Source organism: Lactuca sativa, chromosome 1 (assembly GCF_002870075.4).
Source record: "Lactuca sativa cultivar Salinas chromosome 1, Lsat_Salinas_v11, whole genome shotgun sequence".
In the NCBI taxonomy this organism is placed as follows: domain Eukaryota; kingdom Viridiplantae; phylum Streptophyta; class Magnoliopsida; order Asterales; family Asteraceae; genus Lactuca; species Lactuca sativa.
Genome location: NC_056623.2, coordinates 20,432,034 through 20,458,828, shown reverse-complemented (window position 1 = coordinate 20,458,828; position 26,795 = coordinate 20,432,034). Strand labels below are relative to the sequence as shown.

Below are 26,795 nucleotides of genomic sequence, written 5' to 3'. Positions count from 1 at the left end.
GATGACTGAAGGATGAATTGAAACAAGGAAGGTCTTGATAGATTTTGGAAAGCAGCTATGTTGCAGCATACTGCTTCAGGCAGTTTAGTGTCCAGGCAGTTTCAGCGTTTCGATAGTGTTAGTATCTGTGTTTAGGTTGCAGGTACGCGCTGGATGGTTGGTTTATTAGGAAGTGACAAGTCACTCACGGCGGGATTAGCTGAACCTTGGCCAAGTATAAGTGATATGCAAGGATATTTGGGTCTTTGATCCTGTTTTATGGTAGGAACCTCGAGATATCAGAAGTTAAGTAGTCAGTTGAGGGATAAACGGACTATATCCAATGATAATGACTCAGTATGGGTGGTTTTTCAGAAAATCAGACCATCTCAAGATAACAGATTTCAGACCGGGTAGATGTGATTTTGTTGCAAAAGATTCGTTCATCTACGGATTTTAGGACTTTGTGCAGATTGGTCACGGCTACCCTATGAGGGCTAGGGTGTGCCCAGGATGACGACTATGATGCTAGAGTGGTGGGCGCATAAGAAAAGGTAAAATGATTTCGAGGACAAAATCTGATTTAAGTTGGGGGAGAGTTGTAACACCCTATTTATTTACTAATAAATAAATTAATGAGCGAGTAATAACCCAAAAATAAATAATTATATATCGAAGGATGGTCTCGAGGGGCTAATTGTCATAAATCTAGAAGTTGAGGGCTTAAGGGGTAAATTCGAGACCTTAATTAAAAAGAATTTGTTAAGCAAGGGGCGGTTTTGTAAGTTCAGTATTAGTTTTGCTAAAGATTTTGGGAGATGGGGGTTGTATTGTAAATCTCGGATTTGGTTTGTAATGTATTTAGTTGGCAGGGGTGAAAAGGGTAAATTGTGGGCTGAAATTGAAAAGGAATGTGAAGGGAGGGGCTGTTTGTGACATTATGGATAAATGCTTAAGGATGCCGGGTATTTAGTGAACAAACCCTAACCTTAATTGCCCACTTCACAGCCGCATCCTTCCATCATTATGCCCCCTCATCGACGACACCACTATCCCATTTTCCGATCAGCGAATGGCCACCATACGAACACCAAGTCTCCACCGCCCTTCTTTTCCTTCTTCTTCTACAGTAGCTGCCACGATACGTTGCCTCCTCCACCCGCTGCCTCGCAATTCAAAGTCATCCCAACCGCCAATGGAAGCTGTAACCACTGCCACAACGTCCGCTGCTACTGCTGCCTTTTGACAACGTCAAGACCGCCGTCTACTGCCTCGGTGATGAGAGTCTGCACGGCGTGGTCGTTGGAGGCGTAACCAAGTTGTGAAGGTGTTTTCGTGTGCCTCCCTCATTCATGTTGCGTCGTCAACGGTCCACTGCTGCCATTAGCCGCTTCTATGACGCCTTCGAGCTCCATCCGATACTGCCATCGATAATGGTATGTGTTGTCGTCGCCGCCGGTCGTTGTACGCCACCAAGAGGGTGGCTGGGTTCTTTTTGCAACCGGAGCATGTGTATGTGGTTATGTTTTTCCACTGTTGATGTGTGATGTGTGTGCTCGGGAGGTTTGTGTCGCTGGAAAGTAAGTGCACCACCATGGCAGCCAACCATGGTGCTTGCTGTCGGTTTTAGCTTTTCTGCCGCATGTATACCATCACCGGTCACCACAAGGGTGGTTGTGTGTGTTAGTTAGTGTGTGTGTGTGTGTGTGTTGCTTTTGGTATTTTCATTGTAATTGTAAAAATGAATTAATGGAAATAAATTGAGAACCACCACCTTAGGGTGGTGGCTGCCGCCTTCTCCCGCCACCGGCCATCGTGTCGGGTGGTGGTGTGCTTGTCTTGTAAGTTGACTCGATTGGGGATGCTTGAAACCCTAATTAGCCCAATGTAGCCCAATGGGCCTAAGGAAAACCATAATGGGCTTAATAATATTCTAATGGGCCTAATAGGCCCAATGAAGCCCTAATTGACCTAAAAGCCCAACAAAGTAATTAGTAGATTAGTATTTAGGTTGGAAACCCTAATTAGGGTTTGGAAAACCCTAATCAAAACCCTAATTTTGGGAAAGTAATCGGGACACACGGGAATTATTGAATAACTGGAGATAGTAAATAATAATCATTAGCAAAATTAATCTAAGCGACAGTGGACTTAATGGATTAAGTCCTCAGAAGATTAAGTCCTTAATGGGTTAAGTAGGAAACTTAACCCTAGTCGTCATTTTATGTGAAACCCTAATTTCAGTTGGGTTCATTATTGGGCTTTCTGTTAGGTATGGATGATTGGATTATTAATGGGCCATCCAAGATCAAGCAAATGGTCTAGAATGGTTTAATGGGCCTAGGGTAAGGTCCATTTAAGGGGTTTGGGCCCAATTTGGAAAATTGAGCCATAGATGGGCCACAATTTGGGCCTCAGAATAAGACCATGTATAGGCCCAGACCTAATTTGGAAAATTAGGCAATGTGTTGGGCTTTGATCCCTAATTGATTTTAGGCGTATGGATTGGGCCTTGTGTAACACCGTGAATTTCAAAATAATTTTTCGCATAATATTAAAACATATTCATTTAATTTTCATAAAAACATCAATGTTTGAAACTCCAATCCATGACATATAAAGAATCCCAAGATCACATAACATAAAAATCTCATGTGTGTGTACCGATCAAGCCGGCGCCTTCCCACGGTCATCACTAGTACCTGAAACAAATAACACCAACACTGTAAGCACAAAGCTTAGTGAGTTCCCCAAAATACCACACATAACACATATTATCCACTCGAGGCTATAACTCTGTGGGTCCGTGGACCCTACTCTGTGAACCCTCTGGTTCTAACTCTGTGAACCTTCCGGTTCCAACTCTATAAACATGCACAACATAAATCACATAGAAATAATGCAGTACAACACATAACATACATATAGCATACAAATACTCTGTCACATAACTCTGATTACCTACTCAAGGTAAAGTATAGTGAGAAGACTCACCTCGCGTATCTCGATAACTCACAAATCCCGGAAATCACTCGCGCTCGATCCCCCTAGCTATAATCCTCCTATAACACAATATATCTCTAATTAACACTTTCACAACTAAGGTTGACTACTCCTATCAAGTCAACACTGGTCAACGGTCAACGGTCAACGGTTAACTTTGACCGGACTCGGCGAGTGCACTAGAGCGACTCGGTGAGTCTATACGTGTTCACTGACTCCCTTGGATCCTCTCTTAACATGTCGAGTACTTCCCTAACTCGACGAGTTCCACCTGGCATGAATCGCGGGGCCACCACGACTCAACTCGTCGAGTCTCATGAACAACTCGGCGAGTTCAGGCTTGACTCAGCCCCCTAATGACTCTCCCTGACTCACTGGGTCATCCCCCAACTCGGCGAGTCCACTCGCTGGACACTTTACGTGAAACCCCGACCCTACTCGCCAAGTCTCAAGAACAACTCGGCGATTTCATGCCATGCACAAACTCTATTGACCTTCTAAGGTCAGATCTGCTTTCTCAAACCATAGATCTAGCCTCCCCAAGCATGAATGTCACGTAAAGTTTGGAACTTGATGCTTGTATAACCCCCACAAGGCATCAAAAGATGATTTGGTCCCATAAATGACCACCTAGGTCTAATAAGTCCATAATAACCCAAAAAGCCCCAAGGTTTAAGGTCTCTAGACCTCTTTGAGTACAGATCCAAGGCACAAACTCGAAGAGGGACTATTTGCTTGACATAATCACTCTCCAAAGGGGTTATAAAACCCTAACTCTAAAGATCAACCCTATAACTGAAGGAGATTCGAACCATTACCTCAAACTGAAGCCTCTGGACTCTGGATCTGCTAGAATCTCACCTCCTCCTTGCTCTTCCCACCTTCTTCTTGCTAAACAAGGAATAAAAAGGCCCAAAAGTGACTTCTTCTCTCCCAAAATGAATTAGCTCTCTTAGGGTTCTCTCAAGGGACTGGTAGCCGCAATGGGAGGCTATAAGTACCCTTAAATAGGCTCCAAACCCGGGGAATTAGGGTTTCATTAAATAGCATGGACTTGCCGAGTCCAGGCGCGAACCCGCGTCCAAAACTGCGATCCTACTCGGCGAGTTTGAGCTCCAACTCGCTGAGTCTCCTCACAAATCTCCTAAAATTATAAGAATAACTAATACCTGGAAATTCGGGCTGTTACAATTCTCCCTCACCAGAACTAGACTTCGCCCTCGAAGTCTTGCTCTACAAATAACTCCGGATGCTGCTCACGCATCTCACGCTCCAGCTCCCAAGTCATCTCAGACCCCTTCCGATGCTGCCACTGAACCAAAACCAAGGGTACTTCCTTGTTCCTCAGAACCTTGATTTTCCGATCTCTGATTGCCACTAGTCTCTCAGCATAATTCAGGCTCGCATCCACCTGAATATCCTCTAATCGATCCACTGCCGACTCATCGGCTATACACTTCCGCAGTTGCGACACATGGAAAGTGTCGTGAATCTGCCCCAACTCTGCTGGAAAATCCAAACGATAGGCTACCCGGCCTACCCTCGCGATCACTCGGAATGGACCAATATAACGGGGCCCCAACTTGCCCCTCTTCGTGAATCGAATCACTCCTTTCCAAGGAGAGACCTTCAGGAGTACAAGGTCGGCGACCTGAAACTCAAGCTCGGACCGACGTCTGTCTGCATAACTCTTCTGACGACTCTGAGCGGTCAACAACCTCTGTCTGACCTGCTGGATCTGCTATGTCGTCTGAAGCATGAGCTATGTATTGCCCATCACACGCTGTCCATCCTCTCCCCAACAAATGGGGGTCCGACACCTCCTCCCATACAACAGCTCAAAGGGCGGCATACCAATGCTCGAATGATGGCTGTTGTTGTAGGAAAACTCCGCCAAGGGCAAATACGTATCCCAACTTCCCCCGAAATCCAACACACATGCCCGGAGCATGTCCTCGAGCGTCTGAATCGTCCGCTCACTGTGTCCGTCTGTCTGGGGGTGATATGCGGTACTAAAATGCAGCCTAGTACCCAACTCCTCATGAAACTTCTTCCAGAATCTGGAAGTGAAACGCACATCATGGTCTGAAACAATCGAGATCGGCACACCATGCCAAGATACCACTTCCCTCATTTACACCTCTGCCAATTTCTCTGCTGAAGAACTCTCGCTGATAGCGAGAAAGTGAGTGCTCTTCGTCAACCTGTCCACAATCACCCAAATTGCATCAACTCCCCCGGTAGTCCTTCGCAATTCGGTGGTAAAATCCATGGTGATCTGTTCCCACTTCCATTTGGGAACCTCCAACGGCTGCAACTTACCATGCGGCCTCTGGTGCTCGGCCTTAACCCTACGGCAGGTCAAGCACCTCTCAACAAACCACGCAACATGCCTCTTCATACAGGGCCACCAATACTCTTTCCTCAGGTCCAAATACATCTTAGTGGCCCCAGGATGGATCGAAAATTTCGACCGATGAGCCTCTTCCATCAAAATGGTACGCGTTCCTCCCACAAACGGCACCCAGATACGCCCCTGAAATGTCATAAGCCCCCGACCATCGGTAACGAACTCTGAAATCAATCCAACTACTCGCTCCTTCTTCTGCATCTCAGGTTGCACAGCCTCGGCTTGTGCCCCACGAATGGCGTCCAACACTGGAGCTATCACGGTCAATCTCAAACATACATCCCGCAGCGGGGTGCTCTCCGCCCTGCGGCTCAGTGCATCGGCTACAACATTATCCTTCCCTGGGTGGTACAGGATCTCACAATCATAATCCTTGACCACATCCAACCACCTTCTTTGTCGCATATTTAGGTTGGGCTGATCCATCAAATACTTCAAACTCTTATGGTCCGTGTATATCGTACACCGAACCCCATACAGGTAGTGATGCCAAATCTTGAGGGCGAACACCACTGCCCCCAACTCTAGATCATGGGTGGGATATCTCGTCTCATGAGGCTTCAGCTGCCTCGATGCATCTGCTATCACATGCCCTCTCAACATCAGCACCGCCCCCAACCCCAAAATCGATGCGTCACAGTATACCACAAAGTCCTCCATCCCTTCCGGGAGGGCTAACACCGGGGCTTCACATAACCTTTGGAGAAGCGTCTCAAAGGAGGCCTGCTGCTCGACACCCTTCCGGGTCAACCTGGTGAGTGGCACTGCGATCTTAGAGAAATCCTTGATAAATCTCCGATAATAACCTGACAACCCTAAGAAACTCCTGATCTCGGAGGGTGACCTCGGCACCTCCCAACTCATCACTGCCTCAACTTTGGCCGGGTCGACCAATATCCCTTTCTGGTTAACGAGATGCCCCAGGAACTGGACCTCTCACAACTAGAAATCACACTTGGAGAATTTGTCATAAAGCTTCTCCGATCTCAGAACTCCGAGAACCTCCCTCAAATGCTCCTCATGCTGCTCTCTACATCTCGAATATACCAAAATGTCGTCGATAAATACAATCACCGACCGATCCAGCATCGGCCTGCACACTCGGTTCATGAGATCCATGAAGACTGACGGGGCATTGGTGAGCCCGAAAGGCATCACCACAAACTCGTAATGCCCATAACGCGTCCTGAACGCTGTCTTCTGGATGTCCTCATCTCGCACCCTTACCTGATGATATCCAGACCTCAAATCGATCTTGGAGAACCAAGATGCTCCCTGTAACTGATCGAACAAATCGTCGATCCTCGGCAACGGGTAACGGTTCTTGACCGTCAGCTTGTTCAACTCCCGATAATCTATGCACATCCGGTGTGAACCATCCTTCTTCTTGACAAACAGGATAGGCGCTTCCCATGGCGAGCTGCTCGGCTGAATAAACCCCTTCCCCAGCAGCTCCTGAAGCTGCGAGGATAACTCTTGCATCTCTGGAGGTGCAAGGCGATAAGGCACCTTAGCGATAGGCTCGGCCCCCGGAACCAAATCGATACTGAACTCCACTTACCTCACAGGAGGCACACCCGACAACTCCTCAGGAAATACATCCGGGAACTCACGCACTACCAGAACCTCCTGAACTAACCTCGCTCTCTCGGAATCCACCCGCGTATCCATCACATACGCCACAAAACCCTTACAGCCCTGCTATAGACACTGCCTCGCCCTAGCGGCCGAACAAAACGTTGATCCAGAACGTGTACCCTCGCCGTACACCGCAAGAACTCCCCCACTAGGGTCTCGTATGGTCACCAGCTGTCGCTCGCAATCGATAACCGCACCGAATCTGCTCAACCAGTTCATGCCCACAATGACACAGACATCACCCATCGCAATAGGAACCAGATCAATCGGGAACTCAACACCGAAAATATCGACTACGCACCCTCGGAGAACCTCCGTGGCATATATCACCCTCTCGTCAGCTATGGAAACTCTTAGAGGCCGACTCAACGCCTCACGACTAACACTGATATGCTGACTAAAAGCCAAAGATACAAAAGACCGACTCGCACCGAGTCAAATAACACCAAGGCAGGTACATAATTCACAAGAAAAGTACCTACGCATAACATAATATAAGCATAATATCTCAACATCAAAATAAATACACGAAAGAATACATACCAGCCACGACATCGGGCGCTGCGCGGACCTCCTCCGTGGTCAGCTGAAAAGCTCTCCCTCGTGCCCTCGGCGCCTCGGCCTTCACTGGCCGACTCTCGGTAGCTCTGATGGCGGAAGGGGCAGATCCCGGAGGTGCTCCCTGAGATGATCCTCGCAATTGCGGACACTCTACCTTCCGGTGTCCGGTCTGGTTGCAGTGGAAACACACCGCAAACCCCTTGGGGTAGTCCTTGGCCATATGCCCCTCCTTGCCACACTTGTAGCAAGATCCCGCTCTACAGACTCCATCATGACCCTTGCCGCACTTCCCACAAGTGCGGCCCTTCTGGCTTCCTGATTTGGGATCAGCGGGCATGGCCCGCTTGGTTGCCGGCTGAGGCTGCGCCGGTCGCCGATCCCTCCCGTGAGACTCCGTCTCCTCCCTGGCCTGAGTCTCTAGCTCAAGCTCCCTCTTCCGGGCATTTGCCTGAAGCTCGGCAAATGTCCGGTACGAGGAGTTCGCCGTGAACTCCCGAATGTCTCGCCTCAAGATACTCAAATATCAGCTCATACGTGCCTGCTCAGTGGACAAGTGCTCAGGGCAGAACATCGCCCTCTCATGGAACATCCTGGTAGTCACCGTGACAGACTCAGTACCTGCTTGAGAGTCAGAAACTCCTAGGCCAAACGCTCCCTCTCTACCTGGGGAACGTACTCATCTCGGAACATGGAAGTGAACCTCTCCCAGGTCACTGCCGCAAGCTCAGCAGGCGTAAAGTGCATTGTCATAAACTTCCACCAGTCCTTCGCTCCCAAGCGAAGCTGGTTCAGCGCGAACCGAACTGTCAAATGCTCAGGAGATGAGCAAGTGAAGAAACACCCCTCTATGTCAGAAATCCATCTCATAGATGCCACCGGGTCCTGGGTCCCATCAAACTCCGGTGGTTTTGTGTTGCTGAACTCTCGGAACAGCAACGCATCACCACCCCGCGGCCTCGCGACAGCAATAGTTGCGGTGGCCGCTGCAACAGTAGCCTCAAAAAGAGCGGCATAATGCTCGTCGAAGGTCTCAATCAACGTGGTCTTAATAGTCCCGAACATCTCTGGTATCTCTGCCCTGATGGTCGTAGCCACCTCCTCATGGATGATCCGGCGGATCTCCTCATCACTGGCCCCACTACTCTCAGGCATCAGACGTGTCCTCACCATGATCTATCTCTGAAATACAACATACGATAAATTAGAATCCATTCGAGCATACTCACACTCGACAACTCATTCCTCCTTGATCCTTGGTATTCCAAAGATTCCTACTTGGGTTGTACACCGCTCCGGTGCTTTTAGTAGTACGGGCCCAATACTACTGTCCGCACCGTATCAGAATACACCCCAAGTCCTCCTCTTCGGATCCCAAATTCCAAGTACTATACCATGCATAATCCATTCTCTAACAAATCTCTCATAAGCCCCTCGCTGCTACCTACTCACTGTCAATCATCTCATAGCAGCTCACCTCTTCCTAGGCTCAGGCATCACAAATCAGGCCACTCTAGTCCTAATAGGAGTACCTAGCCTACTCTAGCATGAGAATACACCATATCAATATCAATATCACTTAACCTGAGGGTATTTTGGGAAATCACCGTTCGGGCGCGGACTGATCGTACACACAACTCTGCTCTACGTTCTTCCAAAAATCTTTTACTCTTTTTGAAAATACTTCTCAAATTCTCAGTTTGAGTTCAAATACGCCCGAAGGTGTACTCGAATCCCTCAAACCAAGGCTCTTATACCAACTTGTAACACCGTGAATTTCAAAATAATTTTTTGCATAATTTAAAAACATATTCATTTAATTTTCATAAAAACATCAATGTTTGAAACTCCAATCCATGACACATAAAGAAAGCCATGATCACATAACATAAAAATCCCATGTGTGTGTACTGATCAAGCCGACGCCTTCCCACGGTCATCACTAGTACCTAAAACAAATAACACCAACACTGTAAGCATAAAGCTTAGTGACTTCCCCAAAATACCACACATAACACATATTATCCACTCGAGGCTATAACTCTGTGGGTCCGTGGACCCTACTCTGTGAACCCTCTGGTTCTAACTCTGTGAACCTTCCGGTTCCAACTCTATAAACATGCACATCATAAATCACATAGAAATAATGCAGTACAACACATAACATACATATAGCATACAAATACTCTGTCACATAACTCTGATTACCTACTCAAGGAAAAGTATAGTGAGAAGACTCACCTCGCGTATCTCGATAACTCACAAATCCCGGAAATCACTCGCGCTCGATCCCCCTAGCTATAATCCTCCTATAACACAATATATCTCTAATTAACACTTTCACAACTAAGGTTGACCATCCCTATCAAGTCAACACTGGTCAACTCTGGTCAACGGTCAATGGTCAACTTTAACCGGACTCGGCGAGTGCACTAGAGTGACTCGCCGAGTCTATACGTGTTCACTGACTCCCTAGGATCCTCTCTTGACACGTCGAGTACTTCCCTAACTCGACGAGTTCCACCTGGCATGAATCGCGCGGCCACCACGACTCAACTCGCCGAGTCTCAAGAACAACTCGACGAGTTCAGGCTTGACTCAGCCCCCTAATGACTCTCCCTGACTCACTGGGTCATCCCCCAACCCGGCGAGTCCACTCGCTGAACACTTTACGTGAAACCCCGACCCTACTCGCCGAGTCTCAAGAACAACTCGGCGAGTCCATGCCATGCACAAACTCTATTGACCTTCTGAGGTCAGATCTGCTTTCTCAAACCATAGATCTAGCCTCCCCAAGCATGAATGTCACGTAAAGTTTGGAACTTGATGCTTGTATAACCCCCACAAGGCATCAAAAGATGATTTGGTCCCAAAAATGACCACCTAGGTCTAATAAGTCCATAATAACCCAAAAAGCCCCAAGGGTTAAGGTCTCTGGACCTCTTTGAGTCCAGATCCAAGGCACAAACTCGAAGAGGGACCATTTGCTTCACATAATCACTCTCCAAAGGGGTTATAAAACCCTAACACTAAAGATCAACCCTATAACTGAAGGAGATTCGAACCATTACCTCAAAATGAAGCCTCTCGACTCTGGATCTGCTAGAATCTCACATCCTCCTTGCTCTTGCCACCTTCTTCTTGCTAAACAAGGAATACAAAGGCCCAAAAGTGACTTCTTCTCTCCCAAAACGAATTAGCTTTCTTAGGGTTCTCTCAAGGGACTGGTAGCCGCAATGGGAGGCTATAAGTGCCCTTAAATAGGCTCCAAACCCGGGGAATTAGGGTTTCATTAAACAGCATGGACTCTCCGAGTCCAGGCACGAACCCGCGTCCAAAACCACGATCCTACTCGGCGAGTTTGAGCTCCAACTCGCCGAGTCTCCTCACAAATCTCCAAAAATTATAAGAATAACTAATACCTGGAAATCCGGGCTGTTACAATTCTCCCCCACTGGAACTAGACTTTGCCCTCGAAGTCTCGCTCTGCAAATAACTCCGGATGCTGCTCATGCATCTCACACTCTGGCTCCCAAGTCATCTCGGACCCCTTCCGATGCTGCCACTGAACCAAAACCAAGGGTACTTCCTTGTTCCTCAGAACCTTGATTTTCCGATCTCTGATTGCCACTGGTCTCTCAGCATAATTCAGGCTCGCATCCACCTGAATATCCTCTAATTCAACCACTGCCGACTCATCGGCTATACATTTCCGCAACTGCGACACATGGAAAGTGTCATGAATCTGCCCCAACTCTGCTGGCAAATCCAAACGATAGGCTACCCGGCCTACCCTCGCGATCACTCGGAATGGACCAATATAACGGGGCCCCAACTTGCCCCTCTTCCTGAATCGAATCACTCCTTTCCAAGGAGAGACCTTCAGGAGTACAAGGTCGCCGACCTGAAACTCAAGCTCGGACCGGCGTCTGTCTGCATAACTCTTCTGACGACTCTGAGCAGTCAACAACCTCTGTCTGACCTGCTGGATCTGCTCTGTCCTCTGAAGCACGATCTCTGTACTGCCCATCACACGCTGTCCAACCTTTCCCTAACAAATGGGGGTCCGACACCTCCTCCCATACAACAGCTCAAAGGGCGGTATACCAATGCTCGAATGATGGCTGTTGTTGTAGGAAAACTCCGCCAAGGGAAAATACGTATCCCAACTTCCCCCGAAATCCAACACACATGCCCGGAGCATGTCCTCGAGCGTCTAAATCGTCCGCTCACTCTGTCCGTCTGTCTGGGGGTGATATGCGGTACTAAAATGCAGCCTAGTACCCAACTCCTCATGAAACGTCTTCCAAAATCTGGAAGTGAAACGCACATCACGGTCTGAAACAATCGAGATCGGTACCCCATGCCGAGATACCACTTCCCTCACGTACACCTCTGCCAATGTCTCTGCGGAAGAACTCTCACTGATAGCGAGAAAGTGAGCGCTCTTCGTCAACCTATCCACAATCACCCAAATCGCATCAACTCCCCCGGCAGTCCTTGGCAATTTGGTGATAAAATCCATGGTGATCTGTTCCCACTTCCATTCGGGGACCTACAACGGCTGCAACTTACCATGCGGCCTCTGGTGCTTAGCCTTAACCCTACGGCAGGTCAAGCACCTCTCAACAAACCACGCAACATGCCTCTTCATACAGGGCCACCAATACTCTTTCCTCAGGTCCAAATACATCTTAGTGGCCCCAGGATGGATCGAAAATTTCGACCGATGAGCCTCTTCCATCAAAATGGTGCGCGTTCCTCCCACAAACGACACCCAGATACGCCCCTGAAATGTCATAAGCCCCCGACCATCGGTAACGAACTCTGAAATCAATCCAAGTACTCGCTCCTTCTTCTGCATCTCAGGTTGCACAGCCTCGGCTTGTGCCCCACGAATGGCGTCCAACACTGGAGCTATCACGGTCAATCTCAAACATACATCCCGCAACGGGGTGCTCTCCGCCCTACAGCTCAGTGCATCGGCTACAACATTAGCCTTGCCTGGGTGGTACAGGATCTCACAATCATAATCCTTGACCACATCCAACCACCTTCTTTGTCGCATATTTAGGTTGGGTTGATCCATCAAATACTTCAAACTCTTATGGTCCGTGTATATCGTACACCGAACCCCAGACAGGTAGTGACGCCAAATCTTGAGGGCGAACACCACTGACCCCAACTCTAGATCATGGGTGGGATATCTCGTTTCATGAGGCTTCAGCTGCCTCGATGCATATGCTATCACATGCCCTCTCTGCATCAGCACCGCCCCCAACCCCAAAATCGATGCGTCACAGTATACCACAAAGTCCTCCATCCCTTCCGGGAGGGCAAACACCGGGGCTTCACATAACCTTTGGCGAAGCGTCTCAGAGGAGGCCTGCTGCTCGGGGCCCCATGAAAAAGTGACACCCTTCCGGGTCAACCTGGTGAGTGGCACTGCGATCTTAGAGAAATCCTTGATAAATCTCTTATAATAACTTGTCAACCCTAAGAAACTCCTGATCTCGGAGGGTGACCTCGACACCTCCCAACTCATCACTTCCTCAACTTTGGCCGGGTCGACCAATATCCCTTTCTGGTTAACGATATGCCCCAGGAACTGGACCTCTCGCAACCAGAAATCACACTTGGAGAATTTGGCATAAAGCCTCTTCGATCTCATAACTCCGAGAACCTCCCTCAAATGCTCCTCATGCTGCTCTCTAGATCTCAAAAATACCAAAATGTCGTCGATAAATACAATCACCGACCGATCCAGCATCGGCCTGCACACTCGGTTCATGAGATCCATGAAGACTGACGGGGCATTGGTGAGCCCGAAAGGCATCACCACAAACTCGTAATGCCCATAACGCGTCCTAAACGCTGTCTTCTGGATGTCCTCATCTCGCACCCTTACCTGATGATATCCAGACCTCAAATCGATCTTGGAGAACCAAGATGCTCCCTGTAACTGATCGAACAAATCGTCGATCCTCGGCAACGGGTAACGGTTCTTGACCGTCAGCTTGTTCAACTCCCGATAATCTATGCACATCCGGTGTGAACCATCCTTCTTCTTGACAAACAGGATAGGCGCTCCCCACAGCGAGCTGCTCGGCCGAATAAACCCCTTCCCCAGCAGCTCCTGAAGCTGCGAGGATAACTCTTGTATCTCTGGAGGTGCAAGTCGATAAGACACCCTAGCGATAGGCGCGGCCCCCGAAACCAAATCGATACTGAACTCCACTTGCCTCACAGGAGGCACACCCGGCAACTCCTCAGGAAATACATCCGGGAACTCACGCACTACTGGAACCTCCTCAACTGACCTCGGACTCTTGGAATCCACCCGCGTATCCATCACATACGCCACAAAACCCTTACAACCCTGTTGTAGACACTGCCTCGCCCTAGCGGCCGAACAAAACGCTGATCCAGAATGTGAACCCTCCCCGTACACCGCAAGAACTCCCCCACTAGGGTCTCGTATGGTCACCAGCTGTCGCTCGCAGTCGATAACCGCACCGAATCTGCTCAACCAGTCCATGCCCACAATGACACAGACATCACCCATCGCAATAGGAACCAGATCAATCGGGAACTCAACACCGAAAATCTCGACTACGCACCCTCGGAGAACCTCCGTGGCATATATCACCCTCTCGTCAGCTATGGAAACTCTCAGAGGCCGACTCAACGCCTCACGACTAACACTGATATGCTGACTAAAAGCCAAAGATACAAAAAGACCGACTCGCACTGAGTCAAATAACACCAAGGCAGGCACATAATTCACAAGAAAAGTACCTACGCATAACATAATATAAGCATAATATCTCAACATCAAAATAAATACACGAAAGAATACATACCAGCCACGACATCGGGCGCTGTGCGGACCTCCTCCGCGGTCAGCTGAAAAGCTCTCCCTCGTGCCCTCGGCGCCTCGGCCTTCACTGGCCGACTCTCGGTAGCTCTGATGGCGGAAGGGGCAGATCCCGGAGGTGCTCCCTGAGATGATCCTCGCAATTGCGGACACTCTACCTTCTGGTGTCCGGTCTGGTTGCAGTGGAAACACACCGCAAACCCCTTAGGGCAGTCCTTGGCCATATGCCCCTCCTTGCCACACTTGTAGCAAGATCCCGCTCTACAGACTCCATCATGACCCTTGCCGCACTTCCCACAAGTGCGGCCCTTCTGGCTTCCTGATTTGGGATCAGCGGGCTTGGCCTGCTTGGCTGCCGGCTGAGGCTGCGCCGGTCGCCGATCCCTCCCGTGAGACTCCGCCTCCTCCCTGGCCTGAGTCTCTTGCTCAATCTCCCTCTTCCGAGCATTTGCCTGAAGCTCGGCAAATGTCCGGTACGAGGAGTTCGCCGTGAACTCCCGAATGTCTCCCCTCAAGATAGTCAAATATCAGCTCATACATGCCTGCTCAGTGGACAAGTGCTCAGGGCAGAACATCGCCCTCTCATGGAACATCCTGGTAATCACCGTGACAGACTCAGTACCTGCTTGAGAGTCAGAAACTCCTAGGCCAAACGCTCCCTCTCCACCTGGGGAACGTACTCATCTCGGAACATGGAAGTGAACCTCTCCCAGGTCACTGCCGCAAGCTCAGCAGGCGTAAAGTGCGTTGTCATAAACTTCCACCAGTCCTTCGCTCCCAAGCGAAGCTGGTTCAGCGCGAACCGAACTCTCAAATGCTCAGGAGATGAGCAAGTGAAGAAACACCCCTCTATGTCAGAAATCCATCTCATAGCTGCCACCGGGTCCTGGGTCCCATCAAACTCCGGCGGTTTTGTGTTGCTGAACTCTCAGAACAGCAACGCATCACCACCCCGCGGCCTCGCGACAGCAATAGTTGCGGTGGCCGCTGCAACAGCAGCCTCAAAAAGAGCGGCATAACGCTCGTCGAAGATCTCAATCAACGTGGTCTTAATAGACCCGAACATCTCTGGTATCTCTGCCCTGATGGCCGCAGCCACCTCCTCATGGATGATCCGGCGGATCTCCTCATCACTGGCCCCACTGCTCTCAGGCATCAGACGTGTCCTCACCATGATCTATCTCTGAAATACAACATACGATAAATTAGAATCCATTCGAGCATAATCACACTCGACAACTCATTCCTCCTTGATCCTTGTTATTCCAAAGATTCCTACGTGGGCTGTACACCGCTCCGGTGCTTTTAGTAGTACGGGCCCAATACTACTGTCCGCACCGTATCAGAATACACCCCAAGTCCTCCTCTTCGGATCCCAAATTCCAAGTACTCTATCATGCATAATCCATTCTCTAACAGATCTCTCATAAGCCCATCGCTGCTACCTACTCACTGTCAATCATCTCATAGCAGCTCACCTCTTCCTAGGCTCAGGCATCACAAATCAGGCCACTCTAGTCCTAATAGGAGTACCTAGCCTACTCTAGCATGAGAATACACCATATCAATATCAATATCACTTAACCTGAAGGTATTTTGGGAAATCACCGTTCGGGCGCGGACTGATCGTACACACAACTCTGCTCTACGTTCTTCCAAAAATCTTTTACTCTTTTTGAAAATACTTCTCAAATTCTCAGTTTGAGTTCAAATACGCCCGAAGGTGTACTCGAATCCCTCAAACCAAGGCTCTGATACCAACTTGTAACACCGTGAATTTCAAAATAATTTTTTGCATAATATAAAAACATATTCATTTAATTTTCATAAAAACATCAATGTTTGAAACTCCAATCCATGACATATAAAGAATGCCATGATCACATAACATAAAAATCCCATGTGTGTGTACTGATCAAGCCGGTGCCTTCCCACGGTCATCACTAGTACCTGAAACAAATAACACCAACACTGTAAGCACAAAGCTTAGTGAGTTCCCCAAAATACCACACATAACACATATTATCCACTCGAGGCTATAACTCTGTGGGTCCGTGGACCCTACTCTGTGAACCCTCTGGTTCTAACTCTGTGAACCTTCCGGTTCCAACTCTATAAACATGCACATCATAAATCACATAGAAATAATGCAGTACAACACATAACATACATATAGCATACAAATACTCTGTCACATAACTCTGATTACCTACTCAAGGAAAAGTATAGTGAGAAGACTCACCTCGCGTATCTCGATAACTCGCAAATCCCGGAAATCACTCGCGCTCGATCCCCCGAGCTATAATCCTCCTATAACACAATATATCTATAATTAACACTTTCACAACTAAGGTTGACTACCCCTATCAAGTCAACACTGTTCAACTCTGGTCAACGGTCAACGGTCAACTTTAACCGGACTCGGCGAGTGCACTAGAGCGACTCGGCGAGTCTATACGTGTTCACTGACTCCCTAGGATCCTCTCTTGACACGTCGAGTACTTCCCTAACTCGACGAGTTCCACCTGGCATGAATCGCGCGGCCACCACGACTCAACTCGCCGAGTCTCAAGAACAACTCAGCGAGTTCAGGCTTGACTCAGCCCCCTAATGACTCTCCCTGACTCACTGGGTCATCCCCCAACCCGGCGAGTCCACTCGCTGAACACTTTACGTGAAACCCCGACCCTACTCGCCGAGTCTCAAGAACAACTCGGCGATTTCATGCCATGCACAAACTCTATTGACCTTCTGAGGTCAGATCTGCTTTCTCAAACCATAGATCTAGCCTCCCCAAGCATGAATGTCACGTAAAGTTTGGAACTTGATGCTTGTATAACCCCCACAAGGCATCAAAAGATGATTTGGTCCCAAAAATGACCACTTAGGTCTAATAAGTCCATAATAACCCAAAAAGCCCCAAGGGTTAAGGTCTCTGGACCTCTTTGAGTCCAGATCCAAGGCACAAACTCGAAGAGGGACCATTTGCTTCACATAATCACTCTCCAAAGGGGTTATAAAACCCTAACACTAAAGATCAACCCTATAACTGAAGGAGATTCGAACCATTACCTCAAAATGAAGCCTCTGGACTCTGGATCTGCTAGAATCTCACCTCCTCCTTGCTCTTGCCACCTTCTTCTTGCTAAACAAGGAATACAAAGGCCTAAAAGTGACTTCTTCTCTCCCAAAACGAATTAGCTCTCTTAGGGTTCTCTCAAGGGACTGGTAGCCGCAATGGGAGGCTATAAGTGCCCTTAAATAGGCTCCAAACCCAGGGAATTAGGGTTTCATTAAACAGCATGGACTCGCCAAGTCCACTCCTTGGACTCGCCGAGTCCAGGCGCAAACCCGCGTCCAACACCGCGATCCTACTCGGCGAGTTTGAGCTCCAACTCGCCGAGTCTCCTCACAAATCTCCAAAAATTATAAGAATAACTAATACCTGGAAATCCGGGCTGTTACACCTTGGGCTTAAATAAAGCCAAGCCTGGGGTAATATAGTAATTATCCAAAGTAGATACTTATGGTTATGTAGTGGGACCCAATTATTAATTGGGTGATGTTTTGATAATTGACAAATCGGGAATCTATCATCCAGCAGTTGGGGTTGAGTCTGCAGGACCTCGGCAGTGTGGGATTGAGTCTGCGGGACTTCATCAGTGTCAGGTGAGTTTTCTCACTATACCTTACCTGGAATGGTAATTAGGTGCGACCGGAAGGTCTTATGTGTATGAATGAGTTATGAAACCTTATGTGATATGTGATCGGAAGGTCTTATATATTTGTATGAGCTATGTGACTTACGTGATATGTATATGTTGTATGATTTCGGACCGGAAGGTCGACAAAGTTATGGCCGGAAGGAAATTAGAGTTGAGGCCGGAAGGCAATTAGAGTTGAGGCCGGAAGGTCTACCAGAGTTGCGGGACCGGAAGGTCCCACTGAGATACATAGACCGGAAGGTCTTACAGAGCTATAGCCTTGAGTGGCTGATATGTATATGTGGTATTTTGTGAAACTCACTAAGCATGCGTGCTTACCGTGTTATGTGTTATGTGTTTTCAGGTACATTGTTTCAAAGGAAAAGAGTCGGCTCGGTCGCAACGCATCACACTATGTTTTTCGCACACTGGATCCTTGGGATTACACTCTAATATGGTTTTATGATACTGTGTTTGATTAATGACACTTTGGTTTTTGATATAAGATATTATTATGAAAGTTTTTATATTTATCGGTTTATGCAATAACTTAAATAAAAATGAAATTTTTGGCCTTGAATTTGGGGACGTTAATATATATATATATATATATATATATATATATATATATATATATATATATATATATATATATATCCCATTGTCGGTTTCACATCACCATCCATAAGTCTCAATACCTTAAAAATAGGAACTACACAACTCAAACAATATTTTATATCCTTCCAAAAGTTGACATCAACCAAAACAATTCTTTGAACTAACTTCCCTTCATCTTTAGAAGCAAAGGTGGATTCGGCCCATTCATTAGAAGCAAACAATTGTCGAATGGGATGTTTTAACTCTTGAAATCTTTTCAATGTAAGAAAAGAAGTAGCAAATCGTGTTACCCCGACTCGTATTAATTCTTGACCACCGGTGAACCTTCTAAACATGGATAACAAAACACAATGTCTATAAATATAAACGGTCACTTTTATTGCTTTATCTAAGGTGTCTTTGAATGTTTTTCCACCTCCTATGTCTTGCAACATCAAGTCAATCAAATGGGCGGAACACGGTGACCAATATAAACGAGATCTCTCTTGCTCCAACTTTGAACCGGCTAACACATAAGCCGAAGCACTATTGGTGACGACTTGGACCACATTCTCCTCCCCAATTTCTTCAACAATTGAATTAAGCATTTCAAATAACTTATTTGCATCTTTAGCAAATGAAGATGTGTCAATTGATTTCACAAATACCGTGCCGCTTGGACTATTCACAAGAAAATTTGTGATAGACCTTTGTTTCCCATCCGTCCAACCGTCAGACATAAGAGTGCACCCCGTTTTCTTCCACTCTTCCTTGTACTTATTCAACCCTTTTTGACCACATTTTACCTCTTTCTTTAGGTATGTTACTCTCGCCTCATGATATGAAGGAAGTTTCAATCCTTTCCCAAACTCCCCTACAAGTCTCAAAGCTTCTTTCCACAATGGAGACTTCACCAAGTTAAATGGAAACGTTTCAACGTATATAAGTCGACATAAAGCTCGAGTTACAGGATCTCTATCCTTCAATGCTTGATTCATTGTTTTTTGTTTTCCTTTATTGAAAACCGATTTCATAGTCCCGTTCCCGTCACTCTCAACTTCAAAACATTCATCATCCATTGCCTTAGACTTGTTTTCCTCAAAATCCTTCAATAATTTTTTGAAAAGTTCTTTTGTAGCCTCATCAACCACCGTGCAAACAAAAGCATCTATATTTGTTCCAACAAGATTATTCTTCATTCTAAATACTCCTCCAGAAAAAATTTTATTGCAATAATTGCATTGCAATCTAACTCTATTCTTTGGGTCTACTTTAGTACAATGTCCCCAAGTGATATCTGGTTTTGCCTTTCCTTTTCGCATAATTAAACTCTACAAACCAAAGAACCTGATCAAAGATAATCACATTACTAAACAGAATTGATCAAAAATAAAAATTGCAACACATGTAATATTTAAACAGAGAAAGAACAGAGATAACAGGGAAGAAAGAAAGCGAGAACACATATAATATTTGAACAGATAAAGAACATAGACAACAACAGGGAAGAAAACAAACAAGAACAGGTTAAGAAAAAGTTTCTGGGAAAGAGTTATCTTCCTAAACTAACTCATATATGTTTAAAATACAATATATTCCGAAAATACCCCTGGGGACTCTTTTTGTCCCAAGAAATTCGAATAATTGAGATAAAAAAAACTGATTCAACAAATTTATTCACATTCAATATCATAATCTTATACAAAAAAGTGAAAAAGAGGAAAAAAAAACCTTACTTGTTAAGTGATGAAGGATTGTGAAGTGATGAAGGAGTGAAGGAGAATTGCAGGAAAAGTTAAGAAGAAGAATCGTAGGTAAAGAAGAACTAAAGAAGTCTAGGAAAAAAGAAAGAAGAGACAAGAAGTTCAGTTTAAGAAAAGATGGAGCAGACATGAAGTTCAGTTTAAGAAGAAAAAAAGGACAATACTTTTTTACACTTTGACTTTTATCTCCAATAAACCCATCATACAACTGTATAATAGTTTTAACCACTGGATAATAACTGTAGAATAGTTTTAACCACCAGATAATAACTTTAACCATTGGATAAACGAAAGTAAGCCACATGTTTCATGACTCGTCCGATTTACGAGCCAACTCGACTCGGTCCGAGTCGGTACTTGAACCGGAAATTTTTTACGATTCAGACAAAAAACGAGTCACCTTACGAGTTGGACCATTTTGGGTATCAAATGGTTCGACTCGTACGAGTTTAACAACTATGGTGGTAGGGATAAGTTAAATAAGCTGATTTTAATAAGCATCTCCCCCTTGCTTATTGTTTATTGTTTATTCCCACTGCAAATAAGGTAATAAGAAATAAGCTAATAAACAATAATCTAATTTATCCAAACACCCCCTTAATTTCATACTTGTAATATTTTTAGTAAAAATATTTATAAAAATAAAAAAAAAAAAAATCAGACGTTTTTAGATTAATTAAATGTAAATCTTTAAAAGTGATTTCCCTGAGTTCTATAACTCGAAAAATTAATCCATTTGAAATTTTGAAATCTTTGAACTAAACTCTATCATTCACCATTTTTAGAAAAAATATTTAATATTGGGATCAATGATACACAAATCAAGAAAAACTGTTGTGTAACATTTTAAATGCCATAAATGTGATATTACCCATTTTGGTACCATAAACTTACACATTTTCACTCATATATTCAACCGTGCATTATGGCTTAAAATTCATGAATAATTTAAAGCAATACACAAATACATGTATAAAATGCATCTTATTGCTCAAATACCTATACTTGTGTGTGTAACCAATGGAATGTCTTTATAAATGATTTTGTGGTACAAATAAGATTATTTAAGAAGCTGCCAACTATATACACAATCTATACATCCATACCAATCAATAAATAATATGGATATATACACTAAAGTCCCAATATTTTCATTGATTTGACAAGAAAGTCCTAAACTTTATTTTTTTGACAGTAAAGTCCAAATTACCAGCAATTTTTGACACTTTTACCCTTTTTTCCCGGTTAGCCGGTAATTAGGACTTTTTTGTCAAAAAAATAAAGTTTACGACTTTCTTGTCAAATCGTCAATTAGGATTTTACTGTAAAAAAAAATAAGGTTTAGGATTTTTTTGTCAAATCGTTAAAAATATTGAGACTTTAGGTTATTTTTAGAAATTTAATGGTATGATACTCTTTAAGTATAAGAGCTATTGAAACATTCTCTAGTCAGCTAGATCCTATTAAATCCTTAATGTTTGCTTCTTGTTAAATCGTTTTTTAATCTCAACAAACTGACATTGAAAAAAATAGAGATAATCAATAAAGAAAGAAATAACCAGGGTTGTATTAGCTTTTTGCAGTCCCAAAAATGGAGAAATAAGAAACTGAAAAAAAAAAAAAAAAAAAAAAAAAAAAAAAAAACAAACAAAAAAAAAAAAAAACAAACAAAACAAAACAAAACAAAATTGCCCTTCTTTCCCTTCTCCACATTCACACCCTTTTGACTAGGTATGTGTTGTTTGTGTTTGTATAATTTTTCCCCACTTTTTAGTTCAAGATTTTGCAGCGAAGTAAGAAGAAAATTTTACATGTCTTTTCACCCTTGTAAAAGTTTCTTCTTGCTTCGCCGCCAAATCTTGAACTAAAAAGTGGGAATAGATTATACAAACACAAACAACACATGTCTAGTCAAAAGGGTGTGAATGTTGAGAAGGGAAAGAAAGACAATTTCGTTTTTTTTTTTCGGTTTCTTATTTCTCCATTTTTGGGACTGCAAAAAGCCAACACAAACCTTGTTCTTTCTTTCTTTCTTAATTATCTCCATTTTTTTCAATATCGGTTTGTTGAAATTAAAAGAACGATTTAACAAGAAGCAAACGTTAAGGATTTCAATAGGATCTAACTGACTAGAGAATTTTTCAATAACTCTTATGCTTAAAGAGTATCATAACATTAAATTTCTAACAAAAAAATAATATATACACTAAAGTCCCAATATTTTCAACGATTTGACAAGAAAATCTTAAACTTTATTTTTTTGACAGTGAAGTCCTAATTGACGATTTGACAAGAAAGCTTTAAACTTTATTTTTTTGACAAAAAAATTCTAATTACCGGCTAACCGAAAAAAAGGATAAAAATGTCAAAAATTACCGGTAATTTGGACTATCCTGTCAAAAAAATTAAGTTTAGGATTTTCTTGTCAAATCGATAAAAATATTGGGTCTTTAGTATATATATCCCTAAATAATACACACAAATATGTACTCCAATAAATCAATGGATCAATACATATACAAAATACATACTTATTGACTTATACATGCTTACAAAATTATCCCAAAATACACATATATAACTTGCCATCTTGAACTCCAAGTACATGAAGTATGATGATGACGAGAAAGTATCCAAAATGTTTGATTGCTTGCACTCTTTCTTCACCCAATATTACACACAAACACTCTTTCAATTCACACCAAATTTTGTACAGTCAAGATCAGATTTTCTTTGATCTTCAAACTCAAAATGAAATCTATCCAAAAAAACTGATATCTTCTTCTTTCCTTCCCGTTTATGAATCTTCAGCCAAAGAAGAAGAACGACAAGCGGTTGTACATCCCTCCTCCTCCCCCTCGTTCTTTCTCCTGTCAAAAATCAAACCCTAAACCCACAAAAACTCCATTGATTTTCTCTTTAAAAAAAAAAAAAAAAAAAAAAAAAAAAAAAAAAACCTCCGTCGTTTTTGCGCCTTGCTTACTGTCAAACGAAGCAGGCAAACACTCCTTTCCCTTTGCTTTTGCTGATTCGTCTTCCCCCTTCAATCCAGCTGTTTCCCCTTTCCTTCGTGTTTACTTTTGATCGGACCAGGAGAAGAACTGCCACAACAGCCCTCGTCGAGGAAGCAACCGGCGACAGCTCTGCTGTCGCTCCCGTCTTTCTCTCTCCTTTTTCGAAGCAGGCGAGCACCGAAGGTTGTTCCTCCTTGCGATCGATCGAGACTCCCCGGAAATCCCCTTCTGGCCTCGCCTCTCGTACATCCCCTCGCACCCTTCTCCTCCACTTCAATTCCACTTCCTTTTGCCAACTCCACAGCAGCCTCGGTGCTTCTCCCTTCTCTTCGTTCGGCCTCGTCGAAACAGAGATGCCTCCCTCTTCGCGATCGGCCAAGACATCCGGATTAGCCGCTGCGAGCCTTCGTGCTCCTTCTTCATCGCTGCTAACCTTAATGCTCTTTCTTCATCGCTACGAGCCTTCGTTCATCAGCTCCGTTCCTTCGTCATCCGTTCGTCTCTTCATTCGTATGACTGATCGAACAAATGACGACGGCGTACAAAAAGCCCTAAATTTCTTTTAAGTTTGGGCCTTTAAACAAAAACGGGCCCTCCATGAGATTTCTTTTTACAAAATGCCCTAAATCATCTTGACTTTATAAAAGTAACACATTAGATCCCTCTGCTGAACCCTTTATTCAAAATGAGTTCTTTCCTCAAAAATTTGGTGTATTTTAAACAAAACAGCCCCTCCCATGGATATTTCTTAACAATATCAGTCCATTTTTCAATCATTAGTTCAAATTAAACCATTTTAGTCCCACCTTGATTTATTTTAACCAAATTAGTCATATATTTGGTTAATTAAATTATTCAACAACCCCCAATAGTTTAAATTCGTTACGAAACAGACCGTTAAGTATTTAAAGTCCAAGAAATGTTGCTTTGCAGTCTCTCACGTCAAGCTTCCCAAAAATAAGTGAACTACAAACAACTCAAACTCACGCTTCAAGGATGAGTGCTTACGGCCCACTTTTAAAACAAATTATCCTTTATGCGAAAATACAATAATCCTAGATTATAAAAATGTTATTTAACATTATAACATATCGTTACAAATAAACTAGTATAAACTTTTTTGTATACGTATTAGGGTTATTTATCGTGAAATAACTAGTTTAAAAAACAAATGCTACATGATACAAAAATATATGATTTTTATGTGATATTGTATATTATAACAAGCATTTTATATGTGACAACCCGAAATTTCCTTTCTGAACAAACCATTTGAAGCCAATAGAAGTAGAACAGTTACAGTGAAAACTCAGATTTCGAGTATAAGTTTGGCAGTTTTCAGGGTTTTACACTTAAGAGATATAAGGAGAGTGGATGCACTAGGGTTTTGTGCAACACTGTTATTCCAATACTCTAGGATATTAGAGTTCATTCCGAGAATAGAAATATTTTCTGCCAAAAATCTCAGGACTATATATAGAAAACTGAACCAAATTGGTTCATTAGTTGAATTCCAATTAGAGAAAAGCCAAAATTCTCTCTCACGGATCTTCGGGTTTTTATCCCACATTGTGAGTACTTCGATCTAGTTATGTTATATAGCTTAGATTATGTTTAGAAACGCCAATTACATATCCAATCTGTGAGATTCAGGAGTTTACCGCCCAAGAACGTTCTTGGAGAGTAAACTCCGATAAGTGGCTTAAATGCTACCTAGTCCTTTCCCCGTGAATTGTAACTACCTTAGACTTGTATGCTAGTGTGTATATGACTAGAAAACATCAAAATAGGATTAAAACCCCAAGATTTGGGAGTTTACCGCCCAAGAACACTTGGGGAGTAAACTCCATTTTAAGGTCCTAAAGGGTTCCAATGACCCTCAAAGCTTTAGAACTCGAAGTAGAACCCACCATTGCATGTTTAGGACACCAAAAAGAATTAAAATCAATGATGAAAAGTGAGTTCACGGCCAAGGGTGTTCTTGGGTCGTGAACTCCATGTTTAGGTGCCAAAATGCCTTTAAAACCTTCCTTAAGCCAAGAGACTAATTTGGGCATGTACCTAAATGAGTTTTGGACTAGCTAACACACTTAGAACACCAAGAGTAAGGGAGTTTACGGCCCAAAAGGTTCTAGGGCCGTGAACTCCATAAAATGGTTCCAAATGGTGCCATAAACTCTTCTAAAGCCAAGTACAAAAGCCTAGTTTAGTTCCTAGTTAATTTAGAGGCTTGAAAACACCATAAACACCCTCCCAAGGGAGTTTACGGCCATAAAATCCAAGGGTATATGGTCCCTGGGCCGTAAACTCCTTAAAGGAGTTAATATGACACCCAAACACTTGATTTAGCCTTGAAACAATTCACCACATGAGTTGTATAATTGTTAGACTTCATTTAGGGGCTTTGTTGAGAGTTTACAGCCAGGAGTTTACTCCCATGGGCCGTAAACTCCAAGACATATGGTCATTTGACCATAAACTTCCATTAGAGGCATTGCACTCCTTTGTTGCAACCCATTAGCCTCCTAGCACTTGACCAAAAGTGTTTTCCTCGCGTTTAAATATTTATACTTGTATAATTAGTATTTTAATCACTAATTATTTATATACATATGTCTTCATATGTAATTAGGATCATTGTGTGTGTCTAAAGTCTTCACTTGACACTAAGCACTTGTCCGATCCTTCCTTACGATAACAGTCTGTTCAATTCCAGTCACTTACTGCATGTGAGTTCATACCCCTTAACTAATGTTTTAAACTATTTTTAAATGTTTTATGGGGGGATACATGTAGAATCATACTAGTTATTATATCAATCACATGTGATTAATAAGTAGAATTATACTAGTTAATATATCAATCACATGTGATTAATATACAACATTCAAATGATTTGGCTACTCATTAGCCGTTTTACCAAACAATTTCCTTCAAATGATTTTTATAAACATTTTATATGTTTTAAACTCCTTATTACACTGTATATTTTACTCTGTATATCACATTCCAAACTTATTTACAATTGTGTTTCAAACAAATGTTTCTTTATACTAAACTGTTTTATCAAACCCATGCCTTCAAATTGTTTTATAGATTGACATCAAGTCGGTCTTTTCTTAGAAAATATTTATGTTCAAAGGTTTTACAAATCTTAATTTATGCTTTTAAATTATAAATTGCATGCCTCTATATGTATAGTTATATAAGAAATGTTTAAAAGGCTTAGGAAGGCTATCGACCCTATTTCCT

General features: G+C 43.9%; 1 protein-coding gene and 1 long non-coding RNA gene across 2 annotated transcripts in view; both read right to left on the bottom strand.

The window, feature by feature from the left end:
* Positions 1-19,965, bottom strand: part of LOC111915680 (uncharacterized) — a 31,536-nt gene extending 11,571 nt beyond the window's left edge. Inside the window, exon 1 of the mRNA XM_023911313.2 lies at positions 18,953-19,965. Coding sequence (XP_023767081.2) covers positions 18,953-19,965 — 1,013 coding nt within the window. The remainder of the gene's footprint in view (positions 1-18,952) is intronic.
* Positions 19,966-23,002: 3,037 nt separating this feature from the next.
* Positions 23,003-24,184, bottom strand: LOC111915693 (uncharacterized). The gene is made up of 2 exons (XR_002858227.2): positions 23,487-24,184; positions 23,003-23,399 (listed from the first exon to the last, which is right to left on the bottom strand). It is a non-coding gene; the product is annotated as an uncharacterized LOC111915693 (long non-coding RNA).
* Between the last annotated feature and the right edge of the window lie 2,611 nt (positions 24,185-26,795).